At 40.6% G+C, this 25,133-nt stretch overlaps 1 protein-coding gene across 2 annotated transcripts in view; it reads right to left on the reverse strand.

Annotated features, from left to right (window-relative positions):
* Nucleotides 1-25,133, reverse strand: part of LOC103182909 (diacylglycerol kinase beta) — a 175,823-nt gene that overhangs the window by 141,054 nt on the left and 9,636 nt on the right. For both annotated transcript variants that reach the window (XM_042336191.1, XM_042336192.1), the window contains one exon: nucleotides 9,950-10,343. In XM_042336191.1, coding sequence (XP_042192125.1) covers nucleotides 9,950-10,016 — 67 coding nt within the window. In that variant the 5' untranslated portion in view covers nucleotides 10,017-10,343. The remainder of the gene's footprint in view (nucleotides 1-9,949; nucleotides 10,344-25,133) is intronic.

The raw sequence follows: 25,133 nt of genomic DNA on the forward strand, positions 1-25,133 counted from the left end.
CAGCTTAGACTATATGAGTTCCAAGTCTCAATGTGTTGCTTGAACCCACAATGGTCTGGCTCAGAGGTGAGAGTGCTCCTAAGTAAACAACAGCTTTCTGGGGCAGAGCATTCTACATCTTCTACATCTTTCTGTGTGAAGAAATGCTTCCTGACCTCAATCTTAGCTCTGACTTCAAGGTTATGTCCCCTTTGTAATGATTCCCTCTACCAGAGGGAAGTCGTTCATTATGCAACTGTTAACTCCTTTCGTTATTTTCAATACCTCAATCAAAGCACCCTTAAACTCCTCTGCTCTAAGGATGATAAAGATTACTCAATCTCTCACCTGAGCTAAGGCCCTTCAATCCAGCCCAACTTCCTTCCTATTGAACAAATCTGCTCATTGCTGTTTCATTGAAATTACCACAGACACTTAAGAAACCATCAACAGTGTTTTTGGAAATTGCCGTTCAGAGTGGTGTTATGCTGAATGGGGAGCCCCATTGAAACACCAGATTTTCTATAAAAATACATTACAGACAAATTCAAGAAGTGTGAAATGTCTTAACAAAAATGTTAAGTGTTGGTTGATGTGACTGATAAATAATTTCGAACCAACACCACCCTCTCCCACAACAAGAAATGCAGGTGACTGTGGCAAAGTGAAAAGCAGGCTTTCCAACAGCGTATTCTGCATTACGATGCAATAAAGTGTGTGATCTTTGAGTATTTGCACACATTTAAAAACAGGTTTGCATATTGTACAGGCATAACAACAGCAGAGTCGGGTTTATCTTTCCTTACTTTGCATTGAGGACGTTTCCAACTACTATATATTTTATTGCGAATGCAACAATTGAGTCTTTGCAGTAAGAAGCCATGATGGAGGCTGCAGACTTTTCCCATCAGAACGTTTTTGGAGCTACCATTATCTTCAGATCGAATAGACCAGTTGGGTATTGGCTCGATGTTTTCAAGCACTTTGAGGAGTGAAGGGTTAACAGTCACGGGAAGATGGGGAAAAATCTCTTTTTAAAAAGTGTTTTTAGGTTAAGAAAAATTTCAGTTAGGACTTTGTCATTATGGTGGAATTTGATAATAATAATAACCATTACATTTGATTATCATGGCATTCGCGTTAGGGTAATGTCTCAAAGCACTTCACGGGGTATACTGTAAAGTGTAGGAACTGAATATTTTGTAGGTGATAATAGCTGTTGAAGAAGAAAATGCCTCTGCAGGATGTGACTTGTCAAAACATGTTACACTGCAGTCACAGTTATAACTTAAAGTAATTCCAGACAATACAGGCATTTTTAACCAGGTCCAAATACTACAATATTAGGTGACAGATTAAATTGAAGGGGGAATGATTGGCAAGACTGCATTCACACGCAATACATTCATTCCCACAGAATAACAAGAGAGTTCAAAACATTCGCAGATTATTAATGCGTGCAGCTCTTAAAATAATGCAGTTTAAGCAACTACCATTAGATAAAGACAAGTTTGTTAGAACAACTTGCAAAGCGCCCTTCACGAGGGTAGTGAATTATCAGTGGCTTGTCACTGAACCAGAAAGGGCGGGGGGCAGATACTGAAGGCATAGTCAAAGAGGAAAGTCTTCAGGTGTGATTTAAAGACAGCAGACAGTAAGACAGAAGAATTGAGGTGAGTAGTTTCACATCTTCGGGGGATAGTGGCTGAAAGCACGGCTGCCAATTGTGGAGCAGAGGGGACGAGAGACCTGCAGGAGACGTGTGCCAGCTGAGCGAATGCGGTGGGTAGAGGAGTGGGGTACCGTATGAGCAGATTGGAGAGGTAGAGAAGTGCTGGGTGTGAAGAGATTTAAAGTGAGAATCTTGAAATCGATCTGGTAGCCCTATGATGTCTTACAAAACGATATTTCACTCGAGTGATTCACAGTAGACACTTGGGAGCATAAAGTCAATTTTAAAAATTTATTTTAAGTTACCTTCCTTATCAATTAAAGTACAAAAACATGCAAAGAACATAGCAACTGTGACTCCCCAAATGAATGTTCTGCAATGACAGTGAACTATTGACTTGCAGAATGAAATCACAATATGAAAAGAAAAAAAGAAATAAGGTGATTTTTCCAGTTCATTTATTCCAGTCCACCTCACTTTTGTCTCCATACTCTTGTCTCTGAGCCAGAAGGTTTAAACTCCACATAGGGAATTTGAGCTCACAGTCTAAGCCTGACACTCAAGTGCATTTTTGAGGGAAATTGCTGCATTGTCGGAGGTGTGACCCTTCAGATGAAACCAAAGTTCCATCTGCCTTTTCAGGAAGAGGTTTAAAGATCCTACGGTACGTTTCAAAAATGGGAGTTTCTTCTTGTGTCCTGGCCAACAATCCTCCAGATAATATTGGTCATTCACTTCATGGCTGTTTGTGGGACATTGCTGTGTGCAAATTGGTTGCCACATTTCCTCCACCAAAAAATCACAGTTTGCTACACTTTATAGTAAATCTTGTGAAGCGCTATGAGACATCCTCTTGATGTGAAAGCCGTTATATGAAATGCAAGGATTTGTTTTTATATATATACACTGTCCTTTGTGGATTTAACACTGTATACGCCAAAAGACAAATCTGTCACCATCTACAGAGCGCGTAAAATTTAAAAGTTAAAATTTAAAAGTATTTTAAAATTTCTGCGACTGTGAATTTAATTATCATTCATTGCAGAATTTCCATACAAGCCTAATCTGCAGACTACAAAGAGAAACATGGAAGCACATTTTAAAAAACATGTTGAACAATATTCTGACATGATTGTTTACTAATAATAAAAAGTGTAGTCCTTTGTGTTTGAGGTTTGTGCACCTCTCTTGTGTCAAAGCTGGATCGGTTCTGCAATGTTAATTTGCTTGTCTCAATTCCTTCCTGCTGATCTGTCATCTCACAGCCACTTTCTTCTCTGGCTTTCGTTCCTCTAGCCTTCCCCGCTCCCACTCTCTCGTCATCGTTTCTGGAGCTCCTCCTTCCCTGCTGCTCTCCATTCTGTTTTCATTTTAATGAAGCTCTCCATAGTGAACAGCGAGAGCTACACAGCTCAGTCTGTGATTCCCAGTGACACTGACCTTTGATGGAGAGCGGCGCTAACATTATCAACCTGCCAAACAGCCCTCCTCCGCGCCATATGCTCATTTTTTGACCTTGCCCAGCCTTAATCTCAACAGGATAGGAACATGCAACATTCCGTGGTTAAAAAAACAAATGTCTTCACAATTTGGAGGCTAACGCAGAAGGTATTTGTGCCAACAAAGTAAAGTCCACGGAAAGGCAAAAAAAACAAACAATTAAACCGAAGGTCTTTTTTCCCCGCCAGAGAACCTCCCTTATGTAACCAAATCGTGTCATGGAACCTTTAACACCCAAATGAACAGTCAGACTGGTTTAATGTCTCATCCAAAAACAGCATTTTCGATAATGTAATGCACCACTTGTACTGCGCTGAGTGCTAGTATGGACTATACGCTTAATAAATATATGCTTACATGTCTATGTGCGGCTTGAACCCATAACTTTCTGACCCAGAGACAAACTGTGTTTGAAGCTTAGCTTAGCTTGGGGTTTAGGAGGGTAAGAGGTGAATTTACTTTGATGGGCGATGCCTTAAGTTGAAATCAATAGAGAATTCAAATGCTGAAGGCATTAATTAAATGTGTTAAAAAGCAATTATTGAAGGCTTTATGTAAATCTTCAGACTGTCACATTAACCCAGGTGTGCTCTCTCATTAAGCGTGATCTGGTTGATGTACATTCTGTCAAAATATTCGCACTGTCAGAATAGAAACTTAGAAAGTCCTCAACACAACTTGCTTTAATCTCAAATGTTTTCTGTACCTTGCTTAAATGTAAAGGGATCCAGAGAATACCACTCACAAATGTTGTGACAGACACTGAAATCATTGCTTTAAAAGAAAAAATATTGCCTTACAAGATTATATTTTACACTAAATCATAAAAATAAAAATTTAAATATGCATCTCATCTACAATTGAACAAAACCCATTTTCTGCTCAAATACCAAGAGACTCTAGTCATAATGAGCGGCGGACAGGGAAATAGTTCTACAATAGATTTCAAAGTGTTCCCTCTGTGTGCAAGCACATAGATTAAAACTACATTCTCCTTCACTGAAAAATGTCAGTCTTAATAAAGTCTATCTTTTGGCTTTCATATTTATCATGTGCAAAGCAACCTCCAACACCATTGTTAGCATTTCAGGGAATTTGTACCAGAATATGTATTCCAATCACATATGCAACAGAAAGCATTCTGTATGTACTCCAATAATGAGAGATTTACACTTTTTTTAAATAAATGATGCGAGTGCATTTTGGTAAACCTGAACATCCACAAATCTCAAAGCGAACATGACTGAAGACTTCATGTAATCCACAGCATGCCAATCAAGCTAACCCAGTCAACCAGCTATCCATCTCTTGAGGGCTCAGGCCTGCAATATTCAGGGATTAGGGGAAGGGAAACCGTCTCCTTGGAGCTGAGATGGCGTCAGGGTGATTTGCTTTTCGGAACCAAGTCAACCCTCTGTGGCGGTCCCAACAATCCACATTTTGAGCTAAGTGGGTACGTGGTACTCCAAGGCGCTGTAGATGACAGACCAGCCAGCCTGGCTCAGTGGGGACACGGAGGTGCACAGCAGTCACTGGAGATTGCTCCCAATTATCTCCCCCGTTAACCATGTAAGCCAAAGCCCAAATGGGTAGGGTGGTCCTAGTTGGGCAAGAGTTGGGAAGCTTGCCAGACAGTGCATAGATGGTGTATATATGTGAAACTATCTAAGGTCCTACCTTTCACACCGCCTCCACTTCGTCACATCAAACAGCTTCTCCTCCAGCCCCCGCACCATCTTGTGCGATGTCCCTCAGGGCTCTATCTTGGTCCCCTCCTCTTCACCCTCTACGTGCTTCCCCTTGGTAACATTATCCGCAGACACCTGATAAATTTCCACATGTATGCAGATGACACCCAACTATCTCTCTGCCTCCACCCTCAACTCCAGGACTACTAGTGTCCTGACCGACTGCCTATCCGACATCAAGTCCTGGACGAGGGACAACTTTCTCCAACTCAACGTCAGTAAGACTGAGGCCCACCTGATTGGCTCGTGCCAGCGCCTCCGCACCTTGGGCGCTGGCAGCATCAGCCTCTACGGCTGCACACTCAACCTCACTAAGCCAGTCAGGAACCTGGGTGTCTTGTTTGACCCTGAACTGTCCTTTCTCCCCCACATCCGCACCATGACCGGTACTGCCTACCACCACCTCCGCAACATTGCCAGATTCCGCCACTACCTCACCCCTCAGGCTGCCAAAACCCTCACCCACACATTCGTCACATTAAGGCTCAATTACGGGAACTCCCTCCTCATCGGCCTTCCCAACTCTTCCCTTCACAAGCTGCAGATCATCCAAAATTCTGCAGCTCGTGTACTCTTGCGCACCAGACTCTGTGACTCCATCACTCCCACCCTCACCCGACTGCACTGGCTCCCCATTCCCCAGAGGATCGAATTCAAGATCCTTGTCCTCACTTTCAAGGCCACCCATGGTCTTGCCCCCTCTTACCTCTCTGACCTGCTGACTCCCTACCAACCTGCCTGTTCCTCTCCGTTCAGTGGGCTCCGGCCTGCTCCATGTCTCCCGCCCGACCCACCCTACCATCCGTGGCCGGGCTTTCAGCCTCTCTGCCCCCACACTCTGGAACTCCATCCCACAGTCCCTTCGCCTCGCTTCCTCCCTTGTCTCCTTCAAGACCGATCTCAAGACCCTCCTCTTCGATCGTGCCTTCGGTCGCCCTCCCACCTTTCTGCCTTCCCTCACCCCTACACCACCCCTCCACCATGCTCGGGCCCCGACACCTGACTTTTCAGCACTTTGGGACATCTTCCGGACATGAAAGGTGCTCTATAAATGTAATTTTGTTGTTGTTGAAACTCAGTTCAACCATAGTTTGCAAGAACAAAAGAAACTGACAGTTGCACAAGATAAACTAATAGTTTGAGGTCAGGGGGAGAAAAAGTTTGGCTGTTTCATAAACATGGGGGCATCAAACTGATGCACATAGTTTATAAATAGAAAAGAACCTTTGATAAACGTCTTCCTGATTGAAAGTACTGCATACAACAACTGGCAAAAGCATTCCATATCAGAAAAATGCATTGCAAATGAAGCATAATTAAGGGCGTAATTGTAATAAACTGACATTTCAGAAGCTTTCATCTACTCAGAATATACTAACATCAATCCGCTGGCTGCCCCCACACTTCCTCCAGTGTTTCAGCATTCTCTTTTTACAGCTGGTGTATTAAGATTATCAATTTATTTTGCTGAGCAACCCAAAAATAGCAACTACACAGTTACGATACACCTGAGTGCAAGCAAAACATCCCCAATTTCTTTTGCAAATATGTCAGAAATCCTATATGCACAAATATGAAAACGTGTACATGTCTTTAGCTAAATCTCACAATCAGAGAGCCATCCATTAATTGATTCTTCATGAGCATTGCACATGAATAGCTCTTTTCTTTTTCTTATACATTATCTACTACTTTGTACTGGAGGAAAAAACAATGATCCATTGATGTGCATTCGCCCACAAAATATACAGTTAATTCACCTTACAGTGTATTTACAGGGTTCTCCATCCCACATTCCCTTTGGTCGCTCCCTCCTTTGCCTCCTTCAAGGCACGCCTCAAGACCCTCTTCTTCGACCGTGCCTTTGGCCAGTCTCCTAACCTCTCTGCCCTCCACCTTCCCTGATCTCAACCCCAACACCCCCCTGCCCCGCTCCTCCTCTCAGGTTCTAATCTCTGATTGTTCAGTGCCTTGGGTGATGTGAAAGGCGCTTTACAAGTGTAATTTTGTATTGTATTCTGCAAAGTCCTTTGAAGAAGCCTTGAAGATGTGATAAGGCGCTATATCAAATGCAAGAAATATTATTATTGATACACCTCCAAGTGATTTGCAGGTAGCTGCTGTAAAAGCATTGACTGCATTTAAAGGCAAATGTGGTAGCTTTTTACACAGGCAAGATTACACAAATAGGATTGTTTTTCAGGACATCAGGAGAAACTCCTTTCTCTTGTCAAACTAAATCATGGGAATTTGAATAAAATAAAACCTTGGTAAAAATGTTCATCTGAAAGAAAATATATCTGACAATGTAGTGCTTTCCTAGTACTGTATTTGAGTGCCAGTCAAGACTGAAATCCTAACTTGGAATTGGAACTCAGTCTTCTGATCCAGAGACGAGAGTCTTAACAACTGACCCAAACTGATACCCAAGAGAAGAAGCTGAGATACCATTCACTGCAGATTTTCTGTAGTTCATTAGGGTTACCTTTCTAAAATGTCCAATATTTGCTTTCTTTGCAAACACCCTTTTAAATCTGACTCCAAAAAATACTTGCACATCTAAATTGAATGTGAAACACAATCAATTATTTAAACTGGTTTGGCCTTATAATAAACACTCGATTCTCAATGAATGTCACCCATCTCACATGATGCTAAGAGCAACCAACCACAGCTAATTGCACATTTCCTGAATTACAGATGTCTTAAATTCATACGTAAAGAAGGTCCATGTTACATAACAAATCCCGAGTAAATTCAAAATGAAGCTGAGCAACTGTATAATCGATTTGTGCAAAGTCCATTGAAAAGTTTAAATTGAAAATCTGTCGTTGATAATGTCAGGATCAGATATTGGCTTTTGAGACTCTTCTAGGGCCAGTTACTTTGTACTGCAGCCAACAAACCAGCCAACGTACAGTCAATGCTTTTGACTGTACCTTGGGAAAGTAAAAGGTAATCAGTATGAAAAATCTGGTAACGATCTATATACATTGACCATTTGTTGCAGAATCGCAACGCTGGTAAAGATTGGAACCCCGGGGACCTGTTTAGCAATGCACCAAACACCTGAAGTCAGCAGGATTAATGAGTGGAGCCATCCTGATTGCAGATTAGTCAGTGCAAAGAGATAAATCAGAGAGTAACATTCTCTCATATCACTCGTGTCTAGACCTGCAGCGACTTGGGTAAGAGTTAGTTAACAAGCTGTCCTACTCTTTTGCTCAGAGAGTATTTGTGGTAAGGGAGGAGCAAAACTCTCATTTTATTTCAAATAATAACAGTTAACCTAATAATACTCTGAACCCCCTAACCCCCGCCCCACCCCAAACACAGGCATTCAATTTCTGCAAAATGTCCCTATACCATATCATATTTCCATGTTTGTAGAAAATGAAATCTACTTATAAATTCTGAAATCACTATAGTTAAATAGTTAAATGATTTGACTTTTTTTTAAAATAGTAATAATCCTTGCTTTTTTTATTTTCTATTTTACTATTTATGAATCATTTAAGTTTTTAGTGAAATACACTTTCCAGTTTCTACATTGTGTGTGGAGTGGGCTGCTTACCGCAATCACATGATAAATAGTCAATTGATTCATTTTTTTGTATGGTGCATAGTGTAACTAGGAACGTTACAACAACAACTTGCATTTACTACAGATGTCGTCTTTAAGTAGCATGTTTTCCTAACATTCCCTGCGTTTTTAAGTGTTTCCTTTATGGGGAGTTTAAGGAGTTTTCAAAATGATGAAGGGCTATGATAAGGGAAAGACTAAAGGATAAATAGAATATTTAAAGGTATGAGAAAATAAAGCAAGAGAGTGGGATTAGATTAGGTGCAGAGAAACACCAAGATTGACTCAATGGGCTGAAATGGCCCATTTTTATTCTGTGATACTCTATCATTTTATGATATTGATGTAAACAGATTTAAAATAATGAGGGGGTGATGAGCTCCATTAACAGCACACTTTAAAATTGATGCAATTAATAGATGTTTCAAGTACCATGTCACACCTATAGTTCAGTGGTAGCACTCTTGCCTCCGAGTCAGAAGGTTTTGGGTTCAAACCCCACGTCGGACTTGGAATCACGTAGTCTAAACCAGCACTCTAATGTGGTGCATTGTCCTCCGAATGAGAAGTTAAACCTAGGTCCCGACTATCTATTCAGGAGGACTGTAAAGATGACCTGGGAATTTTCGTAAGAGAAAGGAGTTTCTCCCAGTGTACTGGCCAACAATCCTCCAAATAAAATTGGTTACTCACTCCATGGCTTGTGGGACATTGCTGTGAGCAATTGGCTGCAGGGTTTCGCCCACAAAATACGCAGTTACTACACTTTACAATTTACAGTGTAGTGTCTTGAGACGTCTCGATGACATGATAATATCAAATGAAAGGATTATTATTATATAAATATCCTTGCAAAATTCCTGCATTTAACATTGAGTGTTTCACAACTGGAGGATGTCTCAAAACGCTTCACAGGATGTTACAGTGAAGAGCAATGACTGTGTGTTTTGTAAGTGAACGTGTTCTTCAAGCATACAACAGTGAAAAATGTTATCTTTTTCATCATGGGGTTGAAATACAAGGCCAATGTGCAGTCTGGAATTGTAAGAGCAATGAGCCTGCTTATCTAAAGAACCCTAGATGAACCATTCTTGAGCTCCAATCAGAAAAGCACAACATAGGAACAGTTATATAAAACTACAATAAAACTACCTCCTTTCCAAGCGCTCACTGCGTAAATTAACTAGTGAAATGTTACTTTGAAGCTGCACCTCACTGTCTCTTCTTTGAAGACAATAATTGAATAATTGAGGGTGATTTGATTTACATCAACCTACAAATTTGAAGAACCCTAACAAACTATTTACGAGTGCAAACTGAAAAAGCATTGCCTAACGGTTATACAAAGGTTATACAACGTGTAATCTTTTCCCCCTTGCTCTCCTTTTGATTCTGTAGCATCTCTTCATATGTTCCACTTAAAATTATTGATGCTGTTGCACAACATGGAATAAATAGTGTACTTACATTCGGTGTACTGCTGCAGCTGAGCAAACTCTGCTGGACTTAGGATAATCCACTTTCCATCACACATTTTCTAAAAAATCCTTCTTAGCCTGAATCGGCACTCATGAAGAGAGTACAACCAATCCCAAAGTCAAATGCCTCTAGAAAAATATATCCCCAGAAGACATAGCCTCCTGATTGCAATTGGCGGAAGGGTTTGTGGAAGGCTGTTTGATCTAGCTGCCGTCTCTTTACATTTGTTTGCGGACAACACCAAGCAAGCTTCTCTTCACAAGATGCTTCTCATTATCGCTTCATTACTGTCTCCTGTGATTTGTTTCATTAACAGACTCCCTTGAGGAAAGTCCATTCATATTTTCAAAGGAGCATGAATCACGGCAGTTTGTCAAACGTGCTGCAGAAAAGGAAAAAAATATCAATGAGTTTAAGGAAATCCTCTTTAAAGTCACATCAACCCCCTGATTTTCCACAGTGAAGTACACATTGCAGACAAATTGAAATATTACCTGAATATTTTAGTTCCAATCTCAAATGCGATTTACTTCTTGTCACTGATCAATCACACAATGCCAAGGTCTGCACATCCCACGGATTAATAATCCACTGCTGCAACATTTTGCAGTGTTTTGACATTCTCATCCACCAGCACAACATTACAAGAACAGTCAAAAGTGGATGTTACTTAAAATGAACCGTAGACTACACAATAGATGAAAATGACAAAATAAAAAAATTCCTACATATCACAAAGCACCTTTCACGTTAGGAGGACATCTCAAAGTGCTTCCCAGGATTAATGCGTCTTGGCTTGGTATTTTGTAGTCAAACTATAACGATACACAGAAGCAACAATAAATAGTCCATGAGAAGCTCAAGGCAGGATTTAAATCTTGTGGTTAATAAATGTTGCTGTTGTGTTGATTTTCTAGAATAATTTGAGCTTCGCTCTTCACGTCTGTCAATAGAATGGCTGTTTCATTATTGCTTTTTAATGCAAACCCAATGTGTACTTATTAAATAACACAGCAAAGCCATTTTACCATCTTCACAATAACACTGTCCACTTTAGATGAGAGCTTTAAACATGCAGGGGAATATTAATACCAATACCAAAGTATTATTATCCATTCAATACTTAACATGTTCACGGAAGCAGCAGTTTATTTAAGACAAACTTTTGTCTAAACTATATTTCAACGAATGATTGGTGTTTCAACTATTAGTTGTATATATAGCTCAAGTAGTGAGGGGAGCATGGAGTACAAAGACTTTGCACAGCTGCCAAGGAGGTGTATGCAAGAGACTTTCTGGATACTGTTTGCATTCAAAGCATCAAGTCGATGCTTTGTTTATCTCATGATCTCATAAAAGTGCTGAAATTGTCAGTTAGTCAACTTTGAGATCTAAATTTGATCTCAATGGATACTGTTTCTTTTGTCAGACCAATAACAGTGAAGCCAACATTGGCTTGGCTTGCTCAATTGCTACTGGCGGCTGGCCTCAAGTCCCCTTCATGCATTCTATTTATACAATTCATGTACAGTACAAAGTGGTTGCTATTTGTTTAGACAGCACCATTTTCAGGTGTGCTCACTGTTGTGGTTGCCGAGTGGTCAACTGAGGCAGAACATTTCCTTCTGGCAGCGTTTCTGAGGCTGGAGTTCAGAGAATGACGTTAGACAGACAAGTAGAGTACTCGAAAACAGAGGAATGGATTCCCCATTGGGGGTTTCCAAGATGTGTTGCTTTTCAGAATGGCTGGGTTTATTTGCAACTTCAAAAACATTGACATTCATGTCATCCCTTCGGACTCATTTAGCAAGTTGATGGTGTTTGCATAACACTAATCCATCACGAGATTCTGCTGCTCGCATGGAAAGCATAAGCCATCAACACAACTCACCGATCTCGAGACCACACACAATATAAATAGTTCTACAAGTCTGAGTAGCCAGATAAAAGAAGTGAATTATGGCTACCTTATGACTTAACAGCTGCAATAGGTAACGTACGTAGTCTAGGTTGACCCTCCAGTGGAGTACCGGGTGGGGGAGTACTGCATTGTTGAGGTGCTGTTCTTTAGAGGAGACGTTAAACTGGGATCCAAATGTTCCTGTTCTTCAGGTGAACATTTAAGATCCCACAACGCTATTTGAAAAGAGTTTATTTCACTGGGTGTCTGATCCAATAAATTACTCATTCACCTCATGGCTGTTTATGGGATTTTCCTGAGAACAAAGAGTTGCTGCATTTATCTACAAACATTAGTCACCACACTCACTCTGTGATCGTTTTGAGATTTTTGCCAGACTTGAGATAAGTCCTTTCTTAATTCAGTGAACAAAATGCATTGGCAAGCTTCTTCGCACTGTTTGTAGCAGAGTTTTACGTCACAACCGTGAACATACAACATTTTTAATTTCCAGTGTCAACCCTCATATCAATTTCTATCTCATATGTTTTGACACTCTTAACAAGAAATTCAAAACATATTTCATGCCAGTAAGTCTGCACGAGGCATACATTTGTCATAAATAGCCAACGTGGTCTTAAAATATATTTAGCTGCCTGGCAACAAATTATCAAAATGATTTTCTGAGAATTTTATCTGAGGCTTTTCTGCGGATTGAATGGAGGAGGAAATCAGCTCTGGTTGGACCAACACCTGAATAAACTACACAAATGGCAAACAACAAAGCACTGCAGTTTATCCCCATGTGAGAGGTAGAAGCAAAGCTGAACAATAGTCCAATTTCTTCAAAGAAATCAGAGCAGGTTCTTGGGATCTTGACTAGCATGGATGTCAGCCAATGTTTGTAACTCGTTCATATTTCTAAAAATAAATATATTCCCTCCCATTGCCATCCAAATATCGGACTTTTCAAATCAAAAGGATAAGTCAGTGACTTGATGGTTTCATGCACATCAGCTGCCACAGCAATAAGTTGTATAAACACAGTGTATTGGGTTTTCCTGTAACTTTCAAAAATTATTGGGGGAGATATTCCACTTGGGTCTAGATGTACTTTATTTATGTAAAGTTTAAAGTGTTTGCAAATTCTTAAACACAGTTTTAACTTTCAAACAGGTTTTCTGCAAATGTATTTTCAGAATTACAGGAAGCTGACTTAAAAAACAAGACTAAATTCAACAACTTGCCAATTTCAGCATGCTCTATTTACTGGAAATAGAGTAAATCTGGACCCAGGTGGAATTTCTCCCCTGTTGCATCTAATCCAAGTGATTACCATATGCATTAGAAACTTGAAAAGACTGTCTGATATTTAGACCAGGGTGATTCAATCTTTTGGGTGTTGAGGGCCAGATGCCACACTTAAGAACATCAGCTGGCCGCATAAGCCATATTTTTATTTTTCCCTTCCACAAACATAAAAGAATCATACAGAAATCCTAGGTATTGAATTGTGTGACTATTATCAAAATGATTTTCAGAGAATTTTATATGAGGCTGTTCTGTGGATTAAATGGAGGAGGAAATCAGCTTGGTTTGGTCCCACACCTGAACAAACTACTTTGGGGAGGACAGGTTTGCAGGACTATGGGGAGAGAGCGGGGGAGTGGGATTGATTTGGATAGCTCTTTTTGAAGAGCAGCACAGACACGATGGGCTGTATTTTTCTGTGCTGTATAATTCTATGATTACTTGATAATGATCATCTCAAATAGAAATATATGCATAAAAGCTTTTAAATGTATTACAGGGAAAACACCAGATATCAATCCACATATGGAGGTCCCTACAGAGAATGCTCAACAAAATCCAAACAGGTTAATCCATAATTGCAAAACTAACTCTGAATTCCTTCAACATAGAACCATGACTTGCAAGCAAACAAGGCACTGAGGTTTTCCAGTACTTTCAATAAACAAGTAATCCACTTCCCACTTATGCTGAAATCCTCCATTTTCCATATCTACGTCGAGTTTCCTACTGAGACTCATAGATCTGTAGATTTAAAGTTGCAAAGTACTCCTGCTGTTCGTTGCTTCTCACCAGGTTGCATGAGGTTTGAGGCTGTGTGAAACGTGATGGGGACAGGCGGAGTGGGAGGACTCTCTTCCTGTCACTCTCCGTGCTGCCTCATAGCGCGGAAGAGAGGTGCAAGCCGTGTGGTAAAACAGTTAAGTCGGTTTATGGGCTGGACTAAATCTGTGCCGGTTTGTGGCCCACAGGCTGCCCGTTGGACCACCGCACTGCTCAGACTATCTGGAGAAAACTCAAACTACTTCTATGGTTAACATTAAGCCACTTTGCAACCATACCCTAAAATTTGTTAACAAAATATCTCATTTATTTTATAAGAGCAACTCTATTCACATTTTAAAAGGTTAATAGGTTGCAAATGTATCACTCAATAAAAAAAATCTTCAATTCTCCCTCCCATTCGCACTCTGACTTCTCCATCCATGGTCTCTTACGCTGTTCCAATGATGGGGCCTTACAGGCCTCTGGCCTCGATATTGATTTCAATAATTTCAAACCATAACAGCTCAACTTCCCCCTCCCCCTCTTCTGTGACCATTACCACATAATCTGGATCCCAGACACACGTTTTCTCTCTCCGGTCTGCCTGTTTTGTTGAATTTCTCCCCCACTTTGTTTTGCATCATTAACACCTCTTTAACCCATCATCCCCCTGTCCTCTACCCCATTTTCTCTTTTGTCTTCCTTGTCTCCCCTCTCCGTTAGTCCTTAAAAGCCTCGCCCTCCCAACATGCCCCAGTTCTGATGAAGGGTTTTGGACCCAAAAGGTTACTCACTTTCCTTTCTCCATAGATGCTGCCTGACCTGCTGAGTTGTTCCCAGCGACTTCTGTTTTGATTTTTAAAAAATCTTTAAATGTGGTATCGCGCCTTTCACATTGGGAGGAAGTCCCAAAGCGCTTCACAGGATTTACTGTAACGTGACTGTGTGTTTTATGGGTTAACTTCACACTTTACTTTAGGCCTCAAGACCCTCCTCTTCGACCATGCCATCGGCCATCCCCCTCGCTTACCCCCCCAACCCCACCTCTGGTCTGAAATGCTGTACTCTGTCCAGCGCCTTGGGATGTCCTCCCGACCTGAAAGACCTATACAAATGTAATCTTGTGGTTATTGTTGTTTACTGTAGTTACAACCACTATAGGACAGACACCAAGCCTCGACTGCCAACTGTAATCCCTTCAGGAACGACTGATCACATTGTCATTCCTATAGCCTTCTCAGTAATATTCCTTATTAAACCTCCATTGCCCTTTTCTTACAGCATTAATCAATAGATTCACTCAAATCTATCTTTCCTACGAGTCAAGACTACTGGCAAATTTCACTGTCCCTGAAGAGCTATGGTATAATCTGAAACTTGATACAAGGAACATTCCTACTGCCAAGGCTCCCAACTGCTGTCTTCACTTCCTCATACAATTTACGGACTTTTAAATCCCACCCTTGAAGTACTCTATAGTACTTTTTAATTTATCTAATTCTCTCTCTTACTCATCAGTCTTGTGGCGCCCTGAACTATAAACCTTCACTTGGGTAACAACACAAAAAAAATACTTTTTCCTCTTACTTTTGGTAATCCAATTTATCTGGGTATGAAAGCTTGTGGCCAAATGAATGATGGACCCAAGTAAACTTTGTCTCACTTTTTCCAGACTTTGTTGGGAAAACTTAATCTCAAGGATATCCATTTATTTGCTCATTTACGGACCTAGATATCTCAGAAAAAGAGTCTACAAGATGGGAGAAAAACTTTTGGCAATTTGGAAGATTTTGATTGTAGGGAGAAGGGAAATACAGTTCCGTTCCAACAGCAGCGGACAAATCAGTTTCCTCTCTGATCATTACTTCTAAGGTTTTGCTATCACAGAAACTCAAGGGGCAGAGGAATCGGAAGACTATTTCCTTGGCACTAAACTAAAAATGCAGTTTCTCCTGATGTCCTGGCCAATGATCTACCAGAGAAAATTGGTCAATCAGTTCATGGCTGTAAGTAGGACATTGCCACATGGAAATTGGTCGTCACATTTGCCTACAAATACACAGTCAATGCAGATTACGATATAACCTGTGAAGTGCTATGAGGTGCACTCCTGGCAATGAAAGGTGCGATATCAAATTCAAGGAATATTATTACTCTAACTGTGTGAGGCCCACTATCACATTATTCCATGTGATAATCTCTCTTTATCTCGTCCTGAATACAGCATTCAGGAAGCAGGACTCAAAACTAAATCAATAACTACTTCAACCAGAATCATCAACATAAAAGTTGGAGTAGTTGATGCAGAAGTGGCATCTAATAACCGCTACACGTTTAGCATAATTTGGAAATTCAAGCCTCAAATGATTTATTTTCACTGTTCACAGAGTCGATGTTCACTGAAATTTGGACTGAAATCTTTTGCGCTTCAAAACACAATACTTTGGTGGATTTTTAGTCATCAAAAACCTCTGCTACCTGCTGACCCCATATAAACCTATCCACTCCCTCCGCTCAGCAGACTCTGGACTGCTCCACGTACCCTGCCCAGCCCGCTCCACCATTGGAGGTCGGGCCTTCAGCCTTTCTGCCCCCACTCTATGGAACTCGATCCCACATTCCCTTGCTTCACTCCCTCACATTAGAAAGATTAGATGGCCTACGAAGGAAAGTAGAATTGCAAAAGAGGTAAATATGCAGCATTTGTGAATTTATGAAGGAATGCATTTCTGAGCGTTTTTCACATTAGGACTATTTATACAGGTACATTATATCAGTCATCAGTTCAACCCCACTTCTCTCTCAGTAGCTCGATACACTCTAAAATCTCTTGCAGTTGAGCACTGTTCGTTCTTCCACATACTTTCGAAAGCGTGACACACAAAATCTTTTTGGTGATGAAATATTTCATTTCCCTTTAGAGAGATACAAAAGGAGTGGGCTGTTGCCAGGAACCGAAAGCTGAGCAAAAGAAACAACTTTTGTTATCAGTACTTATACGAATAAAACAATCCATCTAATCTGCCAAATGTGACATATATTTTTTGTAAGGCAACATTATTAAAAAATATATATATTGTGGATCTCTCGCCCATAGTCAATGTGTTGGTCCTTTTCATTTTCAAAATTACGATTGATTTCCCAAATAGCACATAAGCAACAACAACAACAATTTGCACTTATATAGCATCCTCCACGCAGGCTAGCGCACTGTTAAGCGATCTGAGATCGCTTAACAGTGGCGGAGCCTGACTCTGAGTCAGGGGAGGTGGCCATACGCACGGTCGAAGAGGAAAGTTTTCAGGCAGGACTTGAAAGATGGGTGAGAGGGGGCAAAAGAGAGAGATTGAGGGAGAGTGTTCAGAGGTTTGGGGCGTAGTGGCTGAAAGCACAACCTCTGATGTTGGGGCGGAGTGTACGAGGGACGAGCAGGAGGCCCGTGCCAGTCGAGCGGAGGCGCCGGGTGATGGATTGGGGAGTGAGGAAGTCGGAGAGATAGAGAGGTGCCAGGGAGTGAATGGATTTGAAACAGGAAGTATAGGCATGAGGTACATAAACATTCATAAAAACTTTCTCACCGTATCGTGTGGTTTTTTTACAGCAATCGAGAAAATCCAAGCCTGTTCTGTCCTGGTAATGAAACTCAATGCCTCTGCTTGAACTAATGTTGAAACATGCCTTTGTCTCAGGGGCGGACTTTAGAGATTCAAGATACTTCACAAGATCAGTTTGGCCCATCTGATCTCATGCCTCTAGAACACACATTCCACCCCACTATCCTCCCATTACACCTGCAAGCCTTTTTAAAATATAGTCTAGTATGCTTGTCTCAGCCACCCTTCCTGGTAACCTGTTCCAGTCAATTACTTAATGGGATAGAGAATCCAAAACAATACTTTCAGATTTGCCACAATAGCAGGACCAGAGTGGGCAGGTTCAGGCTTGTGAAGGGCAAGCTTAGGACAGACATTAGGAATTATTTATTTAACCAGAGGGTAATTGACAGCTTGAATGAAGGTGGTTGAGTCAGGATTACTGAGCCTATGTTATAAAAGTATGCTACAATGAGAAAACATTGTGGTTGATTTTCTGGAAGTAAAAGATCAAAGGATTTTCTTCACTGGAACCCCTCTCTTATGCTTGTGAAATGTACAGGATTACACAATTTAGGAAGTCTGTTTAGGTAGTTGGCACAGGCACAATGGGGTGAATGGCTTCCTTCTGTGCTATAAGATTCTATGATCATTGTACTTATTGCATTATTATTATTATTACTTGCATTTGCTTTAATATGGGAAAAAAAACCAAAGCACTACGTTTGTATACTGTTCATTTTCCAAACATTTCATGACATGAATATGGAATAGGGCCATGGCAAATAAATATAAGAATATTCCAAAAGAGTTCACAATTAAAATTAAAAAAACCATCTCCACACATATCTATAATTTGTGCTGGTTTAGAAATATCACCTGTGGGCACCAAAATCAATTTCAGGAGAGGATGAATCATTCAGCTATGAGCTACTGAGGCAAAACTTTCCATTACAGATTCCCCTAATCCTGTCCTTGACATCCTAAGAAAAAGCCTTCAGTGTCTTAAAGGTGTCAATCACACTGAAGGGCCCATGAATTACCAAACTGAAATAGGAGCAGTTACAACCACTATCTGAAGCAATTTCAAAACAAATTGACTTATAACTTACATCCTCTTGTTTTCTTACATTCATCTAAAAAAAATTGGAACAGTCAACGCTGATGGCAACATAGGGGTACACTGACTTTAAACCGTTATCACAAATGCATCGGTGTAAGACAACTGAATTAATATTAGGAACAGTCATTAACTCAAAATCAACAGTATATCAACTTGCTCACATCTGGGCTCAGTAGTAACACTCATTCCAAGGTCCCAATAATAATAATAATCTTTGCATTTGATATAGTGCCTTATCATGTCTTTGAGAAGTCTCAAAGCACTTCACAGAATATATTGTAAAGTGAATTGACTGTATACTTTAAGGGTGAAACACAGCAGCCAATTATGCACAAACAGTTGTGGATTGAACCAAATCATTATTATTTTTTTTGAAGGAACTATTATCCTCAGAAAAGCGATCTGCCAATCGACTAGTAACTGGGTTCCTGCTTACTGCTAGGTAAACAGGGGTGTTGAGTAAGGAAACTTGCCCAACGTTTCGACCTGTCCGGGAATCGAACTCAGGTCTCTTGCTTGGGAGGCGAGCACTCTAACCATTGAGCTACAGGACTCCATATATCAAATGCAAGGATTATTATTATTATTTCCGTGAGAGATCCAGAGTGCGTTTTTAAACCTATCACTTAGAGAGGTCATCAATAACACAATTATGATTATACCACAAATTTGTAGCAAAGCAACTGCCACTGGGAAGAAACAATCAGAGAATAACCATTTCAGGTCAGTATCTGTATAAGACCAGTCGAAAATAAGGGAAGCTAAATTTAAGGGACTGATTCTCATCAGGTCAAGTTGGTAGCTGCACAAGTTGACTATAGTCCATGGTAAGAAATCTTGCCTCTGGGCTGGAATGTTATGGGTAGAGCTCCACAACACCAGGCCTTGAGCTCATATCTAGATTGATACTCCAGAGCAATACTTAGTGAGCGCTGCATTTTTCCAAGGAGATGTAAAACTCAGCTGCTAGGGGATAGCAAAGCTTCCATTGAACTAATGTATCTTGAAAAGAAGCGAGTTCTTCCGTTATCCCTCATCCAAATTCAAACAGAGTAATTGATTGTCAATCTCACTGCTCACTGTGTTTTTTCTTGCCATACTTGCCACTGTGATATCACTACACTTCTTTGAGGCATTTCAAACTGATAAGAGACTAATATTTATACTATAACTCAAATTACAGCAACAACTAAAAAAAATTGTGTGTTTTTTCATTCCTCTGCAAGAGCTGCTATATTGGGTTCATGCCAGCTCCAGGCCTCACCTTAAAACCACAGCCTGACCCCATTTCTTTAACAGTGCACAGTGCAGTAGCAATCACAATAGATCTCTTCTTGCACACGGCAGACTGCTTGACCAAGAACTGCAGTTGAGAAGCGCATGGCCAACCAAACCACTGAAGTAATACTTGTAAGTAAACCACTATTGAAATATGGTTTAGAAAACGGCAAAGCAGAACAAGAGTTAATGATGGGAATTTCCAAGGTGTGTGTATAGCAATGAATGGTTCAAGCCGACCGAATCAAAAGTTTGCTGGAAAAAATGCTCACCGTTGCTCAGAAGCGGCTGCTTAGCAGAAACAAGGATTTTGAAAACTTTTTAAAAATATTTTTGAAAAGCAGCTGAGATTATGGTGCGCTCTGGATTCAAGCAATTTTTCATAAATCCAGTATTATGGTTCATACTAAATACCTTAACCAGTCACTGCACTTAAAAACAGTAACAATAACTTGTATTTGTATTCCGCCCTTGAGTTGAGTAGCATCTCCGTATATACTTAGATACATTGAACGGTTATCAATACGATCTAATGCTAGCTTTAGTTTGTTGTCATTGAGTTCCTAAAAGATGCAATTCTAAGTCCTGGTACAATACAGATTAGACATGTACACACACAAACATACAATGAGAAGTTTGATTGTTATGAATACTTTGACAAAAGCAAGAGTCAAGGTTTGGTATTCAACAGGCTGCAGCAGCTTGTCTCAACAGTGTAGGAGGCTTAGTGGAGGTTAAACGATTGTGGGGATCAGTGCAGTGTGACATACTTTGGTAGAGGACGGCGTGAGGTAAGTTAGAGCTTTACTCGTTCTTTGCTAATACATGGTTATCGCTTGTTTCTGGAAAAATGTTTTTGGAGTCAAATGGCTGTCAGGTGTCAGGGGTGGAGTGGAACCATATAAAGGCGAGGTGTCCTTGCGTGACAATATACAGCTAGGCGTTATTGGACAATTATTCCATGGCACAAACAACATAATACATGGTTACCATCTGAAATCGGCAAGTTTGCCTTATCAGGGTGTGTGGGAGCTCACATGTATGTCGTGCACACAGGGATGTTTCTGAATGTCTTAAAGCGAACGTCCCAAAAAACGTGTGCACATCATGTGTGCCATGAACCTGTCCGCACTCCCCATTAAGAGGGGGCGGGTGGATAGGGAGGGGGGAATACAAGACCCCATTGGTAACTGTGCCCGGCAAAGGGCAGCAGAACCCAGAGGCGGGGAATCCTTGGTCCCTCCACCAAAGTGGTGTGCGCAGAGTTAACCCCCGACCCCAATGGTCTGTTGCGTTCTGTAACGGGATAATAACATGTTGCGTTTTCTTTTCTGTAATGGGTTTGATACTGTTTGAAACAAGCATAAATATATATCAACAAATAAATACATATATTTTATAAAAGCAAACATAATATAGTTACTCGTCTTACCCTTAGTTAGTACCTGATAGATTATAAATTCTTATATATTGCAATACTTTGTAAAAAGTTTGGATGAGCCACTATATTTTATCCTTGCATTCTTGCTACTCTTTAGGTCTCACTGTGCCGCATATTATCTCTGGTTAAGATCATGGGCAGGGCACATGTTATAATAATCCTTATAGTTGATGTAGGGCCTTATCATGTCGTTGAGACGTTGCAAATCACTTCACAGGATTTTACTGTAAAGTGCTGTGACTGTAAGCTAGACTGCAACCGTTTATCATATCTTCGAGACATCTCAAAGCGCTTCACAGATTATACTGTAAAGTGATGCCCCATTTCTGACGAAGGGTCATAGACTCGAAATGTTGACTCACTTTCCTTTCTCCATAGATGCTGCCTGACCTGCTGAGTGCCTGATAATAATCCCTCCAAAACAAAACAAAAATACATTGGTCATTTTCAATCCATGACTGTTTGTGGGACATTGCTGTGTGCAATTGGCTGCCGCGTTTCGCCCACAAATATACGGTCAATTCACTTTACAGTCTATTCTGTGAAGCGCTTTGAGACGTCGAGAAGACGTGAAAAGCGCTACATCAAATGCAAGGATTATTATATTATTATTAATTGGAGTGTTCCCAGCCACTTCTGTTTTTGATACTGTAAAGTGAATTGACTGTATATTTGTGGGAAAAACCCGGCAGCCAATTGCACACAGCAGTATCCCACAAACAATCTTGGATTGAAATGACCAATTTATTATTATTTTTTGAAAGATTATTACCCCCAAAAAAGCGATCCGCGATCGACTAACAACTGGGTTCCTATTTACTGGTAGGTAAACAGAAATGTGTGGAGTAAGGATACTTGTCTAAGGTCTCACCCTGCCAGGAATCAAATCTAGGTTTCCCTAACCACTGAGCTACAGGACTCCACACATTTGATCTGCTCACATCCCACTCCTTGACCCTTCATTTGGCTAAGTCGTCTTGGGCTTTCTGCACATCCCTCGATGCCTCCTCCACCATCGGTGGCTGTCCTTTCAGCCACTATGCCCAAACGTCTGGAATTCCCTGCCTCAATCTCTTTGCCTTGCCCCCTCTTTACCCATCTTCAGATCACACCTGAAGCCTTTCCTCTTTGATTGCACCTACGGTCACATGTGAAGTGATAGAGCAGACATGGAGATGTGGCACTAAGTTTTAACCAGAAAATTACCCCTTGAAACAATACTGTGTCTGCATAAGCTGCCAAGCCTGAAGTGCATTGCCTTTGAGCAGCCTGACGTCATGTGCTCAGGGAAATTTATTTTTCTAGCAAACATTCATTCAAAAGCTGTTTGTGAAGTTTAAAATAGACTACAATATGAAATAGAACATGCAAAAACATTTCATCATTGTAACAAGCCATTTATTTTGGAGGCAGACAATTTCCCCTTCCCTTCCCCTCCCTCCAGCAACAACATCTGGGAACTGAGGCTGAAATATTACACAAGCAGCCAAGCAAGTTCTTCACTGTGAGGGCAATTTTGAAAGAACTCCAGCAGGCCCTTATCAGGAAACATTCAGCTGAAAAAATAAACCCTTGCATGCAAATTTTATAAAGTTGTAATAATAATCCTTGCATTTGATATTGCGCCTTATCACATCGCCGAGACATCTCAAAGCGCTTCACAGGATATACTGTGAAGTGGATTGACTGTGTATTTTGTTAATGAAATGCGGCAGCCAGTTGCGCACAGCAATGCCCCACAAACATCCATGGAGTAAGAGACAAATTTTATTTGGGGGATTGTTTTATTTTAGCCTTTCCTACCTAATATGCTACTCTTGGGATTGTGTTCGAGGCTGGTGTTAAACCTGAAGCATTGGTTCCTAGCATCTCCTGCTCCTTCACCAAATTTAGGTATCAGCCTTGCTCAGTTGGTAGCACTCACGCTTCCGAGTCAGTAGGTTGTAGGTTCAAGCCTTATGTGAAGGACTTTGAGCTCAATGACTCAGCTGACATTCCAATACAGTACTAGAGGTTCACTGCATTATCGCACGTGCCATCCTTCGGATCAAATTTTTAAATCAAGGACTTGTCTGTTTGTTCAGTTGGACATTAAAAACCCCATGGTACTATTCACAAAGATAAAGGATTTTATCCGAGCCAACAATCCCCCAGATAAATTGTTGATTCACATCATAGCTGTTTGTGGGATATTATTGTGCACAAATTGGCTGCCACCTTTGCCAACAAAATACAGTCGCCACACTTTACAGCAAATTCCGTGAAGCCCTTTGAGATGTCCTCTTGGCAAGAAAAGCGCTATACCAAATACAAGGATTATTATTATAAGGTTATAAATTCAAGCAATGAGTGGGTGGTTGCTGGGAGCTATGGCTTTGCTTCATGTTTTAGTGTTCTAAAGGATGAATGACTGAAAACCAGCCTGCATTTATAATCACCATATTATTCCATTCCTTTCATTTAATCATGAGTTTGGTTTGATTTATTCTTCCATTTAGTCTTCCTTCTTTTCTATCAATCCTTTTCTATCCTTTATTTGTTAATTTTGCATACAAAATCACTGAACTTTACAATATATCCGGAAATGTACCTGATGTGAAAGAATCTACACAAAATGCAAGACTTATTAATATTAGATCATTTATTTTAATAAATCACCAAATCATATGCTTACTTTGCGTTTTCCTTTTAAAACGTTTCAGCCAACCTCATTTCCTTTTGCTTAACAGTTAAATAAGTAGCAGACAGGATAGAATTCCTGATGCTTCTCAAGCAGGGCAGTCCACGTCAAGCACGGAGATGATGTTGACTGCTACTGGAGATTTACCAGGCTGGGAAAGGTTACTACTATGTCTAGTTTGAATGCAGATAGAGTTTGAGGCTAGAGAGCAAATGGAGTTCGGTGGGGAAGAGTGGTGGATAGCAGGAAAATTGTGCTTCTGTTGCCATAAATTGGAAGAGTGGCAGCAAATTAGAGATGACGAATTCAGACACAACCAGGAGCTCCTGACAATGGAAGTTGGCAAGATCCTTGAACAGGTTTTCACCAAATCCTTTCCTGACCTATCTCAAGAGCACGGACCCTACCACGCTTCGTCATTTTGCCTTGGCAAGCAATTGGTTAATAATAACAATAATCCTTACATTCAATATAGTGCCTAATTGGGTCTTTGAGATGTCTCAAAGCACTTCAAAAGATACACTGTAAAATGTGTTTTGAGGGCGAAACGCAACAGCCAATTGCGCATCGTAATTAAAGCAGGTTGTGCCTCATGAATCAATTGGAATGCCTTGCACTACTGATAAGGTCTGTCCAGTGGATATAATTTACTTGGATTTTCAGAAGGCATTGCATAGGTTTCCAGTCAAATTTGAACTTTCAAGTGGAGGCTATGGTGGAACAAGTATATTTTGTTTTTGTTCTGCTGTTCACCAATTTCTGAAAGAGAAATTTTAACAACAGCAAAAAAAATCAGCGTGAAGTAAAGCAAAGCTTCTAATGATTTCAGGGATTTATACCCAGAAAATTGGGAGACAAGTCAGCAATTTATTTACTCTGGTCTAGTTTCCGTGGTTTGTCCCTTCAGGGGCAAATCAACATAACCAACACCCATGGAGTAAAGGAAAATGCTGAGCATTTGGCTGGTAGAATAACCCAACCTGTTTACCAACGTTTAACTGCTTGACAAAAGTGCCCGAAGAAGTAGTTCATTTAGACTGGTCAATTAAAAAGAAAAAAAAAAGTTGGAAACACACAATGG

The sequence above is a fragment of the Callorhinchus milii genome, unplaced genomic scaffold (genome assembly GCF_018977255.1).
Source record: "Callorhinchus milii isolate IMCB2004 unplaced genomic scaffold, IMCB_Cmil_1.0 Scaffold6, whole genome shotgun sequence".
In the NCBI taxonomy this organism is placed as follows: Eukaryota; Metazoa; Chordata; class Chondrichthyes; order Chimaeriformes; family Callorhinchidae; genus Callorhinchus; species Callorhinchus milii.